General features: G+C 32.4%; 5 protein-coding genes across 6 annotated transcripts; 4 read left to right on the forward strand and 1 right to left on the reverse strand.

Moving 5' to 3' along the window:
- Positions 1-425: 425 nt before the first annotated feature.
- Positions 426-8,930, forward strand: LOC128884403 (uncharacterized). Its single transcript, XM_054137790.1, has 23 exons — positions 426-536; positions 583-777; positions 865-1,019; positions 1,072-1,202; positions 1,271-1,341; positions 1,383-1,682; positions 1,745-1,848; positions 1,915-2,141; positions 2,194-2,298; positions 2,427-3,724; positions 3,785-3,854; positions 3,945-4,051; positions 4,288-4,539; positions 4,592-5,005; positions 5,051-6,858; positions 6,908-6,949; positions 7,044-7,181; positions 7,231-7,632; positions 7,683-7,801; positions 7,858-7,995; positions 8,067-8,157; positions 8,204-8,320; positions 8,384-8,930. Exons 3-23 carry the CDS (start codon positions 950-952, stop codon positions 8,788-8,790), a joined length of 6,411 nt encoding a protein of 2,136 aa, XP_053993765.1. The 5' UTR covers positions 426-536; positions 583-777; positions 865-949; the 3' UTR covers positions 8,791-8,930.
- Positions 8,931-9,159: 229 nt separating this feature from the next.
- LOC128884485 (uncharacterized) lies at positions 9,160-10,625 on the forward strand. Its single transcript, XM_054137918.1, has 5 exons — positions 9,160-9,219; positions 9,409-9,669; positions 9,717-9,859; positions 9,928-10,189; positions 10,243-10,625. The coding sequence occupies exons 1-5, from the start codon at positions 9,160-9,162 to the stop codon at positions 10,351-10,353; spliced, it is 837 nt and encodes a 278-aa protein (XP_053993893.1). The 3' UTR covers positions 10,354-10,625.
- A 390-nt stretch (positions 10,626-11,015) lies between these two features.
- LOC128883817 (uncharacterized) lies at positions 11,016-11,983 on the forward strand. Its single transcript, XM_054136570.1, has 2 exons — positions 11,016-11,464; positions 11,518-11,983. The coding sequence occupies exons 1-2, from the start codon at positions 11,016-11,018 to the stop codon at positions 11,981-11,983; spliced, it is 915 nt and encodes a 304-aa protein (XP_053992545.1).
- On the forward strand, positions 11,952-13,423 carry LOC128883818 (ribosome biogenesis protein NSA2 homolog). Of its 2 annotated transcripts, none has more exons than XM_054136571.1 (8): positions 11,952-12,142; positions 12,197-12,316; positions 12,374-12,482; positions 12,534-12,660; positions 12,719-12,940; positions 12,994-13,059; positions 13,110-13,194; positions 13,242-13,423. In XM_054136571.1, exons 1-7 carry the CDS (start codon positions 12,072-12,074, stop codon positions 13,175-13,177), a joined length of 783 nt encoding a protein of 260 aa, XP_053992546.1. In that variant the 5' UTR covers positions 11,952-12,071; the 3' UTR covers positions 13,178-13,194; positions 13,242-13,423. The 2 variants fall into 2 exon arrangements, with proteins under 2 accessions (XP_053992546.1, XP_053992547.1); XM_054136572.1 differs by having other exon boundaries at positions 12,007-12,142; positions 13,245-13,423.
- Positions 13,424-14,592: 1,169 nt separating this feature from the next.
- LOC128883935 (probable inactive serine/threonine-protein kinase DDB_G0280131) lies at positions 14,593-17,047 on the reverse strand. Its single transcript, XM_054136828.1, has 10 exons — positions 16,773-17,047; positions 16,113-16,692; positions 15,808-16,052; positions 15,676-15,725; positions 15,544-15,610; positions 15,367-15,476; positions 15,111-15,313; positions 14,989-15,058; positions 14,872-14,942; positions 14,593-14,805 (listed from the first exon to the last, which is right to left on the reverse strand). Exons 1-10 carry the CDS (start codon positions 16,928-16,930, stop codon positions 14,734-14,736), a joined length of 1,626 nt encoding a protein of 541 aa, XP_053992803.1. The 5' UTR covers positions 16,931-17,047; the 3' UTR covers positions 14,593-14,733.
- Between the last annotated feature and the right edge of the window lie 252 nt (positions 17,048-17,299).

A 17,299-nucleotide genomic window follows, 5' to 3' on the forward strand; every position in this document is an offset into this window, starting at 1 on the left:
TTTTATGCACCAGAAACCTTAATAAATTGAAATTCTATGGATAAACTAAAAACTTATTCATGGGTGCTTTAAACCTGAATCCAATTTGATTTGTTTTCTTTCCATATGTTTCCTGAACAGTAAAGATAGTAGGTTAAATGATTCACACAGGTGTCGATGTCAATGACATAAAATGTAAAAATTAACAATTTTTGTTTCCTATCCCTAAATAATTGCAGTCTTTCTCTCTCTCCTACTAGCATGTATTATGAATCTTTTTTTTCTTTACGACAAGATTCAACAAAAATCTCTAATATTCAGATCGCGAGTTACGTTTATTTGGAGAACAAATGTTACTGTCAAGAGTTCCATTCACTTTGGATTCGTTTAGTATTAAGATTCTTCAGATTCTTTTACTTATTTTTTTTTAAAAAACATCTTGATAAAATTGGGCGCGGGACACGTCAAAAGTATGGTCATGTTTTATTCAAGCACTCTTGTGCTATCCATCCAGTGGATTCAGGAAGCGAATTTTTCGATGATTCATTGGGGGACAGGTTTCTTTTCACCATTCTTCTAATTTTATCCTATTTTTTTTTGTAGGCTACGTTTTGCATATGGCTATCGCACTCATAAACCTTCTGCACTCTTAATCATTTTCTTGGAATGCATTTCTTTCGGCGTTTTTTGGATTTTTTTTCACTGGTTTCCCCTACTTAAATTTTTGTTATCTCATTATCCTTGTCGCTTATTACAAGCGACGCATGTTGTACTCGTGACTCAAAATGGTGAAGAACAGTGAGTCTTACTTAGCCTTGATTTTAAGCTTTTAACGTGACAATTTCTCAACTCGTTTATATCTCTTGATTGATTTGTGCATGACAGTGTTATTAATGTGTTTCGACCTTTTATATCACCCTGTGAAGCAGTCAATTTTGATAATTGGCCTACTTTATGTACGTTTTGTGGAATGAAACAAAAACTTTGTAGGGAAGGTCCATCTGAAAATTGGAAAAGCATTAATGACAATTTGCTTAAAAGTAGGTTATTTTTCGAATGTGCAATAATATATATGATCTATTAAATTTTAAGAACCGGATTTATTTAAAGAATATCTTGATAATCAGAGGATTATGCAAGAAAACAATAAGGCATTTATAGGAGATTTGTCGGAAATTTATAGAGACGAATGGTGTACGTGTGGCAACATGAATCGATGCAGTGTATGCTTTTTCGTTTTTAAAAAAAGTAACGTTATGACAAAAAGTTTATCATTTTGTTGCCTTTTTAGAAAGCTGAAAGCACGCATACACATTTATATATGTTTCGATTTAGACTCTTACGTTATTATTTAAATTTAAGGTAAAGCGTAGAATAGTAAAGCTTTATTTTTTTTTTTTTAGAGAAAATTGTTTTCATTTAATTTGCTTCAATACAAAATTCAATCCAGTTGCATTGCATAACCATCTTGGTAAAGGAATTCTGAGCCAAGCGTTATACGAGTCTCGTGAAAGAATTTATGGATCTGATACCATAAAGCCTTATCCATTAATTCGAACAATCATTGAAGAGTTAACAGAGCCATTTTATGTTTTTCAAATCTTGTCAGTAGCTTTATGGATATGGGATGATTATTTAGAGTATGCATATATTGTCATAGCACAAATGCTTATATCTAGTATTTACGACATCTCTATAGCAAGGTAACATTTTATGACATTTTCCACGTGTTCCCTGGTTCTACTCAGTGATTCATTGGATACAGAGATTATGAGCGCCGTATACTACAATTAGCTCTTGACTTGAATTTTGACGTGAATGTTTTTCGCAGTTGGATACATAAAGACGATAATTTTCTACGAGAAATGAGTGCGTCTTATCAGTACACACAAAAAAAATCATTTTTTAACAAAATATTTTTTTGTTTTGTACCAGAGTGGAGTTCAGATTTGTATGAAAACGAACAATTATTGAGAAAATGGTTGACAGTCGTTCCAGCAGGTTCACTTCAGCCTGGTGAATTATTCGAGATTGTTAAAGGAATGACTTTACCTTGTGATACCATTCTTTTATCGGGTAATGCTATTTGCTCAGAAACTTTTTTATCTGGAGAGCCAACGCCTCAAAGCAAAACTTGTTTACCAGGTGGTTACCACCAACCCGTAGGTTGACCATGTAGTGTTTAATCTTTTTTCTTACTCTTTTTTTGTGTAGAATTGCAGAAAATCAACATGTACGACACAAGACCTGGAGAATGGAGATTCGAGTGAATACATTGAAAAAAATGTTTCTTTAATGAAAGAATACAATATTGATGAGGTCATTTTTATGTTTTCACTAAACATTGTATTCAATTTTTAAATTGATTCACTGTAGATTCCTATTCATGAATGTTATTACTAGATTATCTAATTTAAAAAGTCATATTCTTTTTCTTTTTTTCACAGGATACTCAACATACTCTTTATGCTGGAACTCAGGTCATTGAACTGCAACCTTTAGCCAAAAGTCATAGAGTTCTTGGTTTGTGCATACGAACTCGATTTCTTTCAAGTCATGGTAGATTGATAAGATCCTCCCTTTTTCCAGCAGGACCTTTTTTTGATTTCAATGCTCAAGCTTTATCTTTTTTCGGTTATATGTTTCTTTTTAGTTTGTTTGGTGCGGGTATCTCCATTGCAACAGGATACTATTTTCATTTCAGCTTTCAAGTTATCCTTATTCGAACGTTAGATTTATTCACGGATGCTCTTCCTCCTGCTTTACCTGCAGTATTAGGCATGGGAATTGTTGTTGCTATGAATCATTTAAGCTCTCACTACAAAATTAATTGTATCAATGCAGGGCGCATTAATTTGGCCGGATTAATTGATACGTTTGTTTTTGATAAAACAGGTACTCTTACAGAACAAAAGCTCAGTTTGTATGGTTGTATTCAAGTGGAAAATTCATATTGTCATTTAAATTCTCCCAAGTTATCTATTCCACAACGATTTTACACTAATGTATTATCTCACCAGTATAAATACACGAAAAGTCGCCCCCATGCACGTAAGCGGCAAACACAAAAACTTCAACGAAAATTTGCCAATTCGACGAAACAACCACTGACAGGATCAAACGAGTTACGTCATTTCCATTCCGTTTCCAAGTCATTAAATGACTATGTTAAACCCAAATCAGCATATTTTGGATTTCTACAAATTCAACCTACGCTGTTAAAACGTCATTTTGTAGAAGCAATGGCGACTTGTCATTCTTTATCATTAATTGATAGTATTGTTAGAGGCGATCCATTAGATTCTACCTTGTTACATTTCACGGAATGGAAAATTCATACTTTTCAGGACGATATTGCTCAAGTTGAACAATTTATGCTCTACTTGAGAAAACGTATAGGAAAGGATAAACAACTTTTAAATTATTTTAAACCTTTTTTAAAATTGACCCCACAGGAACTTGTGACACGTCAAGTATTTGACTTTTACAAAACAAAGCACACACTACCTACCATTATAAAACCTCCACAAGAGCCAATTTCTTTGCTGCAAACAATTCGACGTGATCGTTTTTCCCACATTATAAAAGTACTTTCAGAGATACATACAGACAGTTTTTTATCCTACGCTCCTCTTACGGCAATCAATATTGAACCTTACTTGATAAGTTTACTGAAAATACCTAACACTATTCACAAAAAATATTCTTCAAAAAAGCAATGCAATGAACTTGCTATAGTGCGACGGTACAATTTAAATGCTTTTTTTTTATAAGCTTTTTTTCTGTGATGGATTTTCTTGTACAGTTTTACATTCACGCCCTCACTCAAACGTGTGACCGTTATTGTTCGTAATCCTGTAACACAAAACATTTATGTAAGTGATTTCTTTGAATAGTGTATTTTTCCTTTAAAAACTATTAATTTTTTTTTTCATTTTTACTGCTGAATTTCTCAAATGATTCAGGTATACACAAAAGGTTCCGCAGAAACCATGGTTTCTCTTTGTAAAACAACATCACTGCCTGCGTCTTTTTACTCTCTGGTAGCTTATTATACGCGAACCGGACATCGGTAAGTTTGCATCGACGTCTTCATCACTCGAATTACAATACAGTCATTATTTTATGTCTTCAACTAGCTGTAATGTCATTTGTATTGATCTAAGTCACCAATTTATAGCTTTTTTAATGTGACTAGCTTGTTCATTTTTTCATTAAATTTTTACCGAGTAGAATAGGTGCATTGTTTCAAGATTTTTGTATGTTTCTTCAATACGTTAACAAAAAAGTTGTTTGTTCTTTTTAAAGAATTATTATTGTTTGTGGCCGGTCTCTTGGAAAGTTAAGCGGAAGCCTTGTTGATTCTTTGACGAGAAAGCAAGTAGAAAGCAAATTGATTCTATTGGGGATCGTTTTATTTTCTAACCGCCTAAAAATTGATACATGTGAAACAATACAAAAACTTAATCAAGGACATTGTCGTTGTATACTTACGACTGGCGATAACCCCTTAACAGCTCTTTCCGTTGCAGAAAAAAGTGGAATCATTAAAAACAATAGGTAATTTTTCATTTTTCGAAGATAAAAGTATGACACATTTGATGTTGAATAGAAAACGTAAAAAAAAAATTATTTTAGGAGACCTCTATGTTCCCGCGCAACCTTCAACAGAGGAAGCGACCAAAACATGTTTTATTTGGACTAAAATTTCAAAGTGCTTTGATGCCAATACGTACAAAACACGTAAACATCCTAAAGTATTAAAACGGAAACGACTAGCTAAAGAAAAAGAAGTCAATCTTCATATGGAAATTAATAAACTTTTACAAAAAAAATGGAACAAGAGAGTCACACTTGATTTAAAGGATTTTTTATGTGGGAAGAATCCGCGAGATTTCGAATTCGTTCTTACGGGGCGCGCTTATCGAAAACTTCGCATGTTACACGAAGCATTGCAATTGCAATGGTTTGATGAAGTGACGAACCAACTTTCTGTACCAAGCTCGCTCCCTTTTACTTCATATGGGTAATACTTTTTCAATTTTTACTAAATTTTAATTTTTTTTTTTAGATTCAATAATACTTTAAGTCTTTTTAATAATTGGAAGAATTTCTCAATTTCTAAAAAAAAAAATACCTTATTTAGTATATTTCAAAAACCGGGAAATATTTCTGAACAAATTCTCCATCACGTTTCCAATTTTTTTTTTTTTAACAATTCTTTTGTACAAGATACATCAGAATATGCAGAATTCAATGACTCTTCATTAAAAATGTCATCCCTAAAAACATGTCTTTTAAATTCTTCATTGACTTATGACTCATATAACGACAAGAGGAATTATGTTGCTGATCAAAAAATCATTCCATTTGTTCAACAAAATACAACGGAAATTTTATCACATGCAATACCGTTTACAAATTCTTCTTCAAGTTATATAGGGAAATTTTTATTAAAAGAATACCCTTTTGATATTTTTACGCGACCGTCAATATCTCATGCAATAGAACATTCTTCATTGAACCAAAAAACACTGCATGAATCATGTCATTGGAAACAACCCAATCACTCTGGTCAAAATACCAAAAATACACCTTCAGGTAAATTGAGGTCTCTAACCATATACTCACCCTGCACTATTTTTAATCGACTTGGATTTATACATCCATACAAAACCGGAAACTTGAAGAAATTTGATCGTCAACATTTTTTCTCCTTCTCTCCTTTGATTCACGCTTCTATTCTTGCGACGGGGAATCACCCCAAAATGTTGTCGAATCGTATAATTTTTACCGAGTCACAAAAAAAACTTGAGCAATCATTTAATAATCATTTGCTAGTATTCGGTGCACAATTTCAGAATTCTCTTGAAAATGTGAACCAGTGTGAATCGGCACAATCAAGTGGTCTACTTGATTGTAATTCGACCCACGCTGCTCCCAATTGTGTTTCATGTAATGCACCAAAGTCGAAGCATCGGTCAGACATCGAGTCACTCAAACCTTACTCATTCCCGCATCCATTTGTTTATGTGTTTCATACAAGGCTAAAAAAACTTAGAGCTTTCCGTGTACTGAACAAAATTACTTTTCAATCCTTTACCGCTCCATATCAAGAATATCTCAAAAAAAAAAAACTGAGATCGTTTAATTGTAGATATTTCGCTTCTAGCCAAAGAAGACCATATCATTTTTCAAAGAAAATTTCAAACTTTTTTCTTATTCTTACAAAACAAGCTTTCGTATTGGTAAACACTTTAAAAAACAAAGTGTTTCACATTTGTGCATTTCTTTGGGTACGCAAGCCAATCTACGACAAAAACGCTTTAGAATACCATAGCGAAATCGCACCACACACAATTGGTTATAATGTTTTATCAAATTCATACAATTCAACTGCATACGTCGATACGATGCATCTACCTCAAAGTAAGGCTAAAAGAAATCGTAGTTTTTTTGCAAAGTGGTTTTGGGGGGATCGTAATAAAAACTTCGACTCTCTGACTCAAAAACAATCATTGATAACTTGTTTATTACCTGAACAAACTGTTTCTTTTTTAAATTCTTTCGACAACAAAAGCGCTCAGCCTACGTGTGAAAATTTTAATTTCTTAACAACTCAGTCACCCAGGAACACGCAAACCTCAAGCGTCAGCAATCACACACCACCTCTTATCAAAATCAATCAAAGCGATGTTGCCCCTCGTTCTATACTACAGAAAACAACATCACAAACTGACCTTTCTAATTCTCATAGTTCATCAACCTTGCTTCCTGACAACTCACTCACAAAAACCAATGGAGTTTTCGAAAATTATGATTCAGCAAGAAAAGGTGAATGTAAAAAATGTTTTGATTGCTCTAATAATTGTCTTACGGGTAAATATTTTTTAAAAATTATTTCACTTTAAAAAAAAAATTGTTCCAGAAAAACATTCAGCGGTAAAAATTTATGATGCTCCACAAAGAGGTATGTTCATTCGAGTAGTCATTAGTATTTGTAAACATTCTCTTTAAAACAAGACAAATTTACCGTATTACAAATTTCTTTCGTTTTCATTTAGTAAATCATTCAGCAGCGGAATTTCAAACCCATTTCCCTAGTGAGTTCTTAAAAAAAAATTTACTGGAACATATCTCCAATATGGACGTCATGTCCTTGTCCGTTGCTGTTTTTAAAAACACGTCTACCTTCAAGAATAGTACTGCAATATGCTGGCTAAACTGAATATTGTTCTTTTCATTTTTTAGACAAAGATAATGATTTCTCAAATTCTAAACTGTTGTCGTCTATTACTACATTAAATCAGCAGAAAACAAACAATCAGGATTATGTTGATATATCTAGAAATCATTCGCAGAATGAAGAGCCTTACCCGCAACTCATTCGTATTTGGTTATTTGAATACTTGTTAAGACAAACACGGGTATACGCTGGAATGCTTCCTGAAGATAAAACATCTTTAGTATCAACGTTAAGAAGTTTGCCTTATACATTTGCTGTTGGTATGTGCGGGGATGGCGCCAATGACAGTGGGGCGCTTAGATCCGCCGATGTCGGGATCTCTTTAAATAATGAACAGATGTCCGTAGTAGCTCCTTTTATGTCTCAAAGTGGATCGATCAGCTGCTGCACCGCAATTCTCTGCGAGGGTATCAAGATCCTTATGCTTAATACAGTTTTTTGAATGTTTTTCTATTAGGTCGCACTTCTTTAGAAAATGCTATTGAAATGTTTTCATTCATTGTATTTTATTCATTGATTCAATATACGTCTGTTATATTATTATATATATACGGCCTTAATTTCTCAGATAATCAGGTAAATTATTTACCTTTTTTTTTCTTCAACAATTTACCAAAATTTTCATGATCCAGTACTTATGTATTGACTTTCTTGTCATTCTTCCACTTTCAACAATTCTTTCCAAAAAACATCACTCAACACAGTTTAAAGCAACTGTACCAAACGTCAATCTCTTCTCAAAATATTTTGTTCTACATATTATACTCCATGTAGGATTCCAAACACTAATTTTTTTGTTTCGCAAATTCACATCTTCATTCATCGGTTATTTTCATTACAGACAGCTGTGGGATATTTTTGCATGATTCTCCTTTTAATTTTCCTACGATTCACACCAGGCTGGGTCCCTTGTTACATAACTCCTTTAGCAGGTTCTTAAAACTAGCTACCCAATTGTATCAATAAAACTGATTTTAGGTGATAGTGATGGTGCAGAAGTTGCTTCCTACGAAAACACAGCCATCTTTTACTTTACTATTTTTTTGTATCCTCTATTCACGATTTTTTCTGTCTACAAAAATAGATGGAAAGAAGGTTAGCTCAAAAAGTAAAAGTTTGATGTATGATAACATGTTTCGTATTTTTCATTCGGCAAAGAAAAATTCAAAAATTGGCTTTTTGGAGTCTGTTATACTTTGCTTATTGTTACCTTCTTCATTGTCATTGTGTATCCAAGACCTGGAACTATATTGATACCGACCGTTACCAACGTGTCACCTATGCCACTACCATTACCCCCAATCACATCAATCAATTGCATCGAGCGGCTTTTAATTATGGTAGATCAAACTCTGGTTCTAGTTAAATTACCGTATCAAGCCAATGCACTCATTTTCACCCTTTTACTAGTATGCATATCTATTTCCGCATTTGTCCAAATTCTCGTTTTAAATCCAATCAAAAAACAAGAAGAATTTTATTCCAATTATTGTCGTCAATACAACAAAGAGTTTATTCCTAGTAACACCAAAAAAAACAAATTACAAGTGTATCAGTGTTTTTAACTATAATTTAATTTTACAATTTTTTTGACATTCCTTCTGCTTGTTAGCACTATCTTTTCTTTACAAGAATAGATCACACTAGAATTGTAAATAGGTAACAACATAGACAAAATTTTTGTGAAACTGGGTTCACAGGAATATTTCTATTACCTCTTTCATACAAGATAAAAAAAAAATCGGCTCGTCTTCACTTTATTAAAAACATGTTTTTATGTCGTATGAAACAAACACGTTTTTTGTCTGTTAAAGGGCTTGACTCTGAAAAGTAAAGTGATTTGAAAAAAAAAAAATACTTCCCTATTTTCCATGTAAAAATTTAGATTTCTACAAACATTTATTACACAAGATATACGAAATTTAAACCAATATATGAGAGGACTCCCATGTTTATTTTTGAATAAAGATGGGAAAATTGACTGCGAAGCAATGGTATCCAAGCCTCCGTATGCTTCATTTAATTCCGTTACAATCGATAAATAGATTTGTGCCTTTTTTAGAAAATCTTTCATTTCCGCTGAGTATATTATCGAACACAGTAAAAGTGCAACTTCTGATTTATTAAAAAAATTACGGGTAGAATGGCACTTTTACTTAGTGTTTTGTTTATTAAATGTATAGAAGTTTTCGGTAACCAGCCAAGTAACAATCGACGATATTAGTTCTCAACTCTCGGCTTACCAAATCTTTCCTTGTAACCCAGCTACTCGGTTACCTTTCCAATATATTTCTAAATTAAAAACTTGTCTCAAAAATACAGCCTGGCTGTTTTCGGATGTCCGAAAAAAAGATGCACTGGGTTATAAAGTCTATACTCATCATGATTTTGATTTATCGGACGTAGTATTAAAAAAAAATCTGGACTTCTCTATTCGTCCTTGTGTAAGTCATTACTCAATGATTTTACAATCGGATTCATTATTTTGCAGACAGAAAAAATATTTTCTGATTCTCGTTTACGTTTTGGAGTTGTGGAAAAACATGATTTAATAAATAGTAAAAACCAAGCGTATAACTGCTTACCAACTCACTATAACTTCGACTGGTTAGGATACATAGATGAAGAAAAAAAGTAGGAAGAAAATTTTTATTAAGCAAACGAGAACATTTTTCCTTCTACACTTTTTGTTTATTCTGTAGATGCTACATGGGAGGGGAAATTATTTCTCGAGCCTTGAATACTTTAGTACAACGCCAACGTTTAGCTGTGTTTCATTTGAATGCACCCATTTCAAAAATACCGCAATCATTACATTTATATCGTCAGGGAAAAACATGCCAATTTCCAGTCGTTGCGCTTGGTGTCCAAACTATTGGTATCATTTTAAATTGTCGCCGACTCGCCAGAGAGCTCGGTTCAGATATATTCACAGATTCTTCCCTTTCTATAACAACCCCTCAGGTAATCTCGCTAAATTTAAAATTATCCTCCCAGTATGTGTCTTTTATTTTCAGTCATACCTGGAGCTACTTTTTCAAATAAGCAAACTTAAGACTATCGTCACATTTGGCGAAAACCATCCTCCTGTATCAGCCAGCCTTGTGCTTAATGACCAACTTTTATAACGCACCTTTAGCAATCATATATTTTTTCAACAACAAATCAGCATAAGAATATACGTACCCAGATAAATACTTTTTTTAGCTTAAAACACATATTCTGATTTGTAATAATTTCGGAATTTATTTAAAAAATTGACCAATCCTATAATAGATGTAGTGTAAACAATTTGAAAGCATTAAAAAAGTATTCTATAAATAACAACGTTTTTTTAAATTAAAGAAAAAGTTTTCTTCAATTTAATACCAGCTGCCTGAGAAGAAATTTAGCAACGTTGCACAGCGTTTAATTATTTACTCTCATACATTATAATGGTGATGGATTTTTGAGCTACCTTCTTGAAGAAAAAAATACACTTTCTTTCGTATTAATTACTATTTTAAATTTTTTTTTTTAATAAACAATCCTATTTATCTTTGTTAAATTCAAGCAATTACTAAAAAAATCAATTATTTCGAACTCAATAATCTCAACGTGTTTTAAAATGACTCTGCAAGAGCAATTGTTTTTAAAGAATGTTTTATTAAAACATTAAAAAAAAATTTGATGTTTTATTTATAAAATAATAGTAACTAAAAAAACAAAAATTCTTTTTAACAAACACACCATTTTAGTGGTTATAGTTCAATACTCTGTTGAAAAAAAACATTTGGAAAAATTATTGCACATGCGCCCTGTACTTGCAGAAGATAAGTTTCAAATCGCTTCCCTTGCAAAAATGAGCAAGAAAAAAAGAACACGAACTAGCTCAGTTGTAACAGCGGAATCCGTTATTCAAAGTAACAACAATTCTTTGAACAATGGTATTTATAATGCACCACCAACACTTAAAAAGTCAAAGAAAAACAAACAAAACCAGGACAGCCGCACCGATTTCGAACTCATTCAATCAATTTTTCTTCAGAAACAACCCAATAGTAGTAAGACTACAAATAAAAATTTAGATGACTTAAGCATTTCAAAACAAATCTTTGATTCACCCGCTAATTTGTTTGTGCAAAAGTCAAATTTAAACAAAATCTTACATAAAAAAGAAAATCTTCGCAGTAAATTTCCAAGTAGAAGAGAAGATGAGTCATTAACTGATTTTCATAAACGAGTCGACGACACAGCACGGTAGGCTTTTTGTACTGGTTCTTACAGTTCCTTACTACCCATGTTGCATATAGACAACTTGAAGTTTCTGAACCAAGCCTGGTAATCAACGCAAATCGCAAGAAAAAACTCAAATTGAAGCGTGATAAAAAAAAAGAATTACGTCAAAACAAAAAAGCTGAAAGTGAAGCCAAGGAGAATGAGTACAAATTACTTCATGAAAAGGAAATTATTCAATTTGGAGAAGTTGTGGAACGTCCTCCTGTTAATTTGAAAGGATATATGCAAAAAAAGTTGAATCGCTTTCATGAAAAACAGTTATTAAGACCAATTTCCTCTTTATCTTCGGTTACAGCAGCAAAATTGAAAAAAAAAAATGAGCGCAATGCGCTATGTATAAATAGTAGACAATCTGACAATTTTATAGAGTCGAAACAAAAACGTGAAATTGAAAAAATTGATTTACCCCGTTCTTTTTTATACAATACAAAAACGGGAAATATTACCTGGGCGGGTAAAAAACATTTTATCCCTCAGTGAACAAATGAACTGAGCCTATCTGTTTTGGCATGAAAAAAATTTAGTAAAGCTAACATAGTTTGGAAAAACATAATTCCAAGCGTAAAAAATGCCACAGAATGAACACATTGAACTTCATAAAAAACGATTTGGACAATCGTTGGATCACTCAGAACGCTTGTAGGCTAAAACTAGTATATTTCTGAATACAAAAATTTTGTTTTTCCTAATTAGACGGAAAAAGCTAGCTAGAGAGCCTCACAAAGTATCGCAAAAAGCTCAAAAACTACGGGGCATCAAAGCGAAATTATTTAATCGTCAGCGCTATGCCGAAAAAGTGGAGCTACGAAAGAAGTTTGTAGTTTGTCCAAAAATATAGATTTTGGTTTCATGTTTTTCATTTCACACAAGAATCAAAGTGCACGAAGAAAAAGACGCCAAGCAAAGAGAACCGGAATTAGTTCCTGATGGAGCGATTCCAGCGTACTTGTTGAACCGTGAGGGGGTTTCTCGTACAAAGGTTTGGAATCATTTTTTGATTCATGTTTTAAAATGTTGGTTCTCTTAACAGATATTAAGCAATATGATCAAACAAAAACGAAAAGAAAAAGCTGGTAAATGGCAGGTACCTATCCCCAAGGTAAAAACACTTTCCGAAGACGAAATGTTTAAGGTGATGCGTACAGGAAAACGAAAAAGTAAACAATTATTTTTTTTTATTTTCTCAACCTTTTGCATTTCTTACTGCGTTATTAGAAAAGGCATGGAAGCGTGTTGTCAACAAAATTTGTTTTGTTGGAGAAGATTTTACTCGAAAACCTCCAAAGTACGAACGCTTTATACGCCCATCTGGTCTTAGATTTAAAAAAGCTCACGTGACGCATCCCGAATTAAAAACAACTTTTCATTTGGATATTCTCGGAGTGAAAAAAAATCCTCAATCTCAACTTTATACGAATTTAGGTGTTATTACAAAAGGTTCGTTATTTATAGCTCGTGCACTTTTTCTTCATTGACCCTGTACTCTTTAGGAACCGTCTTAGAGGTCAATGTGAATGAGCTTGGTCTTGTCACACAAACTGGAAAAGTTGTTTGGGGTAATTTGTTTGTTTGTTTTTAAAAAAGTTTCACGCATATGACATGGCAGCCAAATATGCTCAAGTCACCAACAATCCGGAAATCGACGGATGTATAAATGCCCTTCTACTCGTATAATTTGACATTTTTGTCATGTAAGAAACAAAAAAAAAACTCGCCTTTACATTTCTTACACGTTCAGTAGTCAAATCGACAACAAGAAATTCACTGTCTTATCTTTTTCCACCTCTTACCTATCATTCGTATTTCCTTGTATTTTGACTCATGTTATTTTTCGTTATTAAGGTCCATAATTGGTTTATCTCTGAAACGAAACAATAAAACTTCTTTGTTTAATGAACATATAACAGAAATATAAAACTGATTTTGAAAATCACACAACACTTTTCTTTTAAGCAAGCAAAAGTCCTTGTGTACGTATTGTACTCGACTGGGCAATAAAGCAATTGAATAATAGTATTATAAACTAGAGCTTTAATTGAAACAACCAATAATATAAATTAGATCGAATTTCCTCGCACAAGAATTCAATTCAGAATGAGGCTCCCTTTTTAGAGCGCTATGTCACGTTCACAACCTACTGCTCAAGGGAACACTTAGTCAAACAGAAAGTTTTGTTGCTGTTCAAACGATTCACCAAAACGATATAGTTTTCGTTGAATTAAAAGATTGACCGGAGACGCACCAAAAGATGAGCTTGCAAATGCTTTTGTTTTTTGCGTAAGGACCTTAACTATTCGTCTTATAGATGGTGAACGGTTTTCTATAATTTCCTTTCACAATCTGAAAGACCTATTTTCGTTAAATTGCTTAATGATAACACGTTTTTTAGAGGTTATATCCAATGGTAAGAGGTCCGGAAATCTCGTTTATATTTTATTGCATAATTGAATATATGCATGGTAGTCACTTTAAAATATTAATACAAGTAAACCATGATTCTAAACATAATTGTTTATAACATCAGTAAATGTAGAATGTCGTCAATCTTTTTTTATTAAGGCGTATATAGTTGCTCTTTCACAGAAATGCATACTTACTATTATGGTAATCGGTGAAACCGGTAACTATTGACAAATTGTATCTATAAACAATGAATGAATTCTTTCGTTACTACTTTTAGCAATATGCAAAAAAAATTAAAATAAAAACAAAATTTTTTTTTTAATTTAATAGTCGATATAAATAATAACGTCGGGTTTAATGAAGTCAACTTATAAGTTACTTATTAATACAGTGAATAAACTGGGATTCATTTAAAATTTTTTAATTAAATAAGTAACTTAATAGTCGATAGTGTTTCAGGAACTTATGTCAAACTTCTCATTAAATTTGTTGTTTTTAAACAAAACACTCTGCACTTTTGCGTGAAGAGAGATTGATTCACGCTTTAAAAAATGGTAAAAAACAGCCATTGCCGTCAGAAAAATTGTTTTTTTTTGAATATAAAACAAACATTAAATTAAAAAAATTATGTTTATATCAATAATATTGCAAATTAAATTGATTAAAATTGTATCGTACATTTCTTTTCAAAACATGTTTTACAAGTACCAATATTCTTTTTTTTCTTAAAACATGATTTTTCTAATATTTAATGAAAGGTAAAAAACAAATTAAACACAAGATTATTGTATAGAATGAAGAACGATTTTTAAACCGTTATTCAAGGTTTAAAAACCGACTAGACTTTTCATACCCGATAAAATATTTTCACCAGTAAATAAGGCTTTTTCCGATAGTGTCTAAAAAAGCGACAGTCATAGATGAACATACCGAGTGTATTTTGTATTAAAACATAATTTGCGTACTAGTAAGTCATAAAAGGTTGGTCTGTTTTTTGGATTGTATGTGAGCATACGAGAAAGATAATCAACAAGTTCTGAATTGATTCGTTTAGTTAATAACGTTTATGACTGTATTCTTGCCTTCTGCTGTTATTTCTTTTCTCAACTGTCTAAGAGCTTCCTTTAAATGCGAGGAACTTCTATAAATATTCTACATAAAAATAATCACACACCCTTGAAATGAAAAACACTAAAAGCACTACTTTAGATATTTTGCGAAGTGTTAGAAAGTAGTACGCCAATCCAAGACAAAAGACATCATGCTTGTGAAGATTGCAACTAGTTTCAAGAGTATCAATATTACAGTTTTTTTCAATGACCAGTTTTTGGTATAATTCTGGTGACAAATACTGAGGAACATTTGTAATTCCCCTTTGTAAATCAGAAAACCAACGTCGTATTTCACCTAAAATAAATGAAAGTGTTATCCATGCAAGTCAACAACTAAAAAAAACATACTTTTTGGTAAGAATTCAGCTAATAAAAGAGTATATCCATCATTACTAATAAAAATATTAGACGGATGAATTGATCCATGGATCACATTCAATCGTTCCAACGACGCCATTCTAATACAGTCAAATGTAGATTGTTTTCTACAAATTTAAAAAAATTAAACGGTTTTGTATACATTACGTTTTGATAGTGTTTTTTAAATTTTCGAGTATCATGGTACTTTTAAATTTATATCCTCCACGCTTTCCTTTGCGAAATCATAATGCAACACACTATAAGATACGAATACAGTGATATAAACATTTTAGGTACCTGAAAATTTTGAAACAATATCATAAACGGATCCAACAGGAAAATATGTACTATAGGATGTAAAGAAGTGTATATATAAAAACCGTGATTTTGTCAGCATTTGTTCCTTAAAGTCAATAAAAGAAAACGTACGAGAAAAATCCAACTTCATGAAAATCCTGATGATTCGAATGTTGTATGGGTAGAACAGCAATCAAAGGGGATATACAAGCTTTTTGTCTTTCACCTTCGTCATGTTGTTGCAAAACTTCCCATTGTTTAGATAATAATTCTTCTCCTTCTCTTACCAAAGGTCGAATACTTTCACGACTGTTCTTATTTATGAAACTGGTAATAAACCGACGTCCATCAGAGGCTTCTGGAATTCCCGGACTAAGCTTCAAAAAATGCAGACAAATGAACTCAACGTAAACGGTTGTACGCATTTTTTATCGTACGAGTTTAACGGAAAATAAGCGAGGTTTTGGGTTTTTTTCCAGAGATGGGTCGTCTAAATCTAGCCTTAATTTTGATGAACTCGCATTCGTTTCGTTAACAGAATTAGAATTTTCACTTGGATTAAAACTAGTTTTATCAGGTAAAGCTGATGATACTCTACTTTGCCGTAAAGGAAATTGAATCCACGGGGCATCCAGGCGAGATAATTGGGAAGGAGTTTCTTTGAATTTCAACTCACATTTAAAATTTGTATTTTCCACCAGTTGTATCTCGTTCAATATCAAATCTTTTTTATCTTCCAACTGAACCTTCGTTTGACGTTTCTCTTCTAATTGTCTGGCTAGGGATTCCGGATCCATATTAGAAAAATCCTTTTGTCTCGCACGGCTAAATTCACGAAGTTTTTCACTCTGATCATGCCCAGTTGGACTGTTCAAATCGTTCAGTCTAAATTGTTCGAATTGGTTCCACTCATCGTTTCTATCCATCAATGAATCCGCTTCGTTAAATTCTTCAATTTTATCTACTATTTCTTGAATAACTTTTTCTATGTGTTGAATGCCAAAGTTGATTTTTTCTCTGCAGAAAGTGTATAAGAAGTCTTGCTGTTTTTGTTATAATGCCGAAAAAACAATTGAACAGACTTAATTTAAACCTACTTTTTTTTTTGTAACTCGTCATATTTAGACATTGATTCGTCTTGAACAATCCATGTTTCCCCATGAGCTAAACTTCCTACCTTACGTTGAATAGGAGACACTGAAGGAGGCCAAACTATATCGCTTTCAACTTTGTACCACGCTTCTTTCGCATCCATCCTTATACAATGTTTTTTACATATGAAACTGTTATTTAATTCACTTTCTTTAAATCAATAGAGATTTTTGCACTCACTATTCCAGAAATGTGGTATTTTTTTTTTATTCGTTAAATAAAGAAATTAATTTTTACCGTAAGCGCACGTTTATTATCTGTTACACTACTTACCTCCAGCCGTAAGAACCTACGCCTTTTCGCATGATATTTGCAAGCACGATTCGCTGTTAGTCGACTTTATGTTTCTTGCTTGCAAACACATTATCGGACACTTCATTCGTTTATAAAACTTATAAAGGATATACGGAGAAGTTAAAAATAAAATTAAAGATTTTTTTATTTCTTAAACACGGTTAACGAAAAGATAAGG

Source organism: Hylaeus volcanicus, unplaced genomic scaffold, assembly GCF_026283585.1.
Source record: "Hylaeus volcanicus isolate JK05 unplaced genomic scaffold, UHH_iyHylVolc1.0_haploid 12237, whole genome shotgun sequence".
Taxonomy (NCBI): domain Eukaryota; kingdom Metazoa; phylum Arthropoda; class Insecta; order Hymenoptera; family Colletidae; genus Hylaeus; species Hylaeus volcanicus.

Bases quoted from the DNA above. Each gene is read 5' to 3' on its own strand.
- LOC128884403 (XM_054137790.1), top strand. From the start codon at position 950: ATGAAACAAAAACTTTGTAGGGAAGGTCCATCTGAAAATTGGAAAAGC. The intron at 6,950-7,043 runs GTATGTTCATTC...GTTTTCATTTAG, and splicing joins TTATGATGCTCCACAAAGAG to TAAATCATTCAGCAGCGGAA. The intron at 7,182-7,230 runs GTACTGCAATAT...TTCATTTTTTAG, and splicing joins CACGTCTACCTTCAAGAATA to ACAAAGATAATGATTTCTCA.
- LOC128884485 (XM_054137918.1), top strand. From the start codon at position 9,160: ATGAGAGGACTCCCATGTTTATTTTTGAATAAAGATGGGAAAATTGAC. The intron at 9,220-9,408 runs GTATCCAAGCCT...TTAAATGTATAG, and splicing joins AAATTGACTGCGAAGCAATG to AAGTTTTCGGTAACCAGCCA. The intron at 9,860-9,927 runs GTAGGAAGAAAA...TTTATTCTGTAG, and splicing joins TACATAGATGAAGAAAAAAA to ATGCTACATGGGAGGGGAAA.
- LOC128883817 (XM_054136570.1), top strand. From the start codon at position 11,016: ATGCGCCCTGTACTTGCAGAAGATAAGTTTCAAATCGCTTCCCTTGCA. The intron at 11,465-11,517 runs GTAGGCTTTTTG...TGTTGCATATAG, and splicing joins CGAGTCGACGACACAGCACG to ACAACTTGAAGTTTCTGAAC.
- LOC128883818 (XM_054136571.1), top strand. From the start codon at position 12,072: ATGCCACAGAATGAACACATTGAACTTCATAAAAAACGATTTGGACAA. The intron at 12,143-12,196 runs GTAGGCTAAAAC...TTTCCTAATTAG, and splicing joins TTGGATCACTCAGAACGCTT to ACGGAAAAAGCTAGCTAGAG. The intron at 12,483-12,533 runs GTTTGGAATCAT...TTCTCTTAACAG, and splicing joins AGGGGGTTTCTCGTACAAAG to ATATTAAGCAATATGATCAA.
- LOC128883935 (XM_054136828.1), bottom strand. From the start codon at position 16,930: ATGGATGCGAAAGAAGCGTGGTACAAAGTTGAAAGCGATATAGTTTGG. The intron at 16,693-16,772 runs GTAGGTTTAAAT...CACTTTCTGCAG, and splicing joins GACGAGTTACAAAAAAAAAA to AGAAAAAATCAACTTTGGCA. The intron at 16,053-16,112 runs GTACGATAAAAA...CATTTTTTGAAG, and splicing joins GCTTATTTTCCGTTAAACTC to CTTAGTCCGGGAATTCCAGA.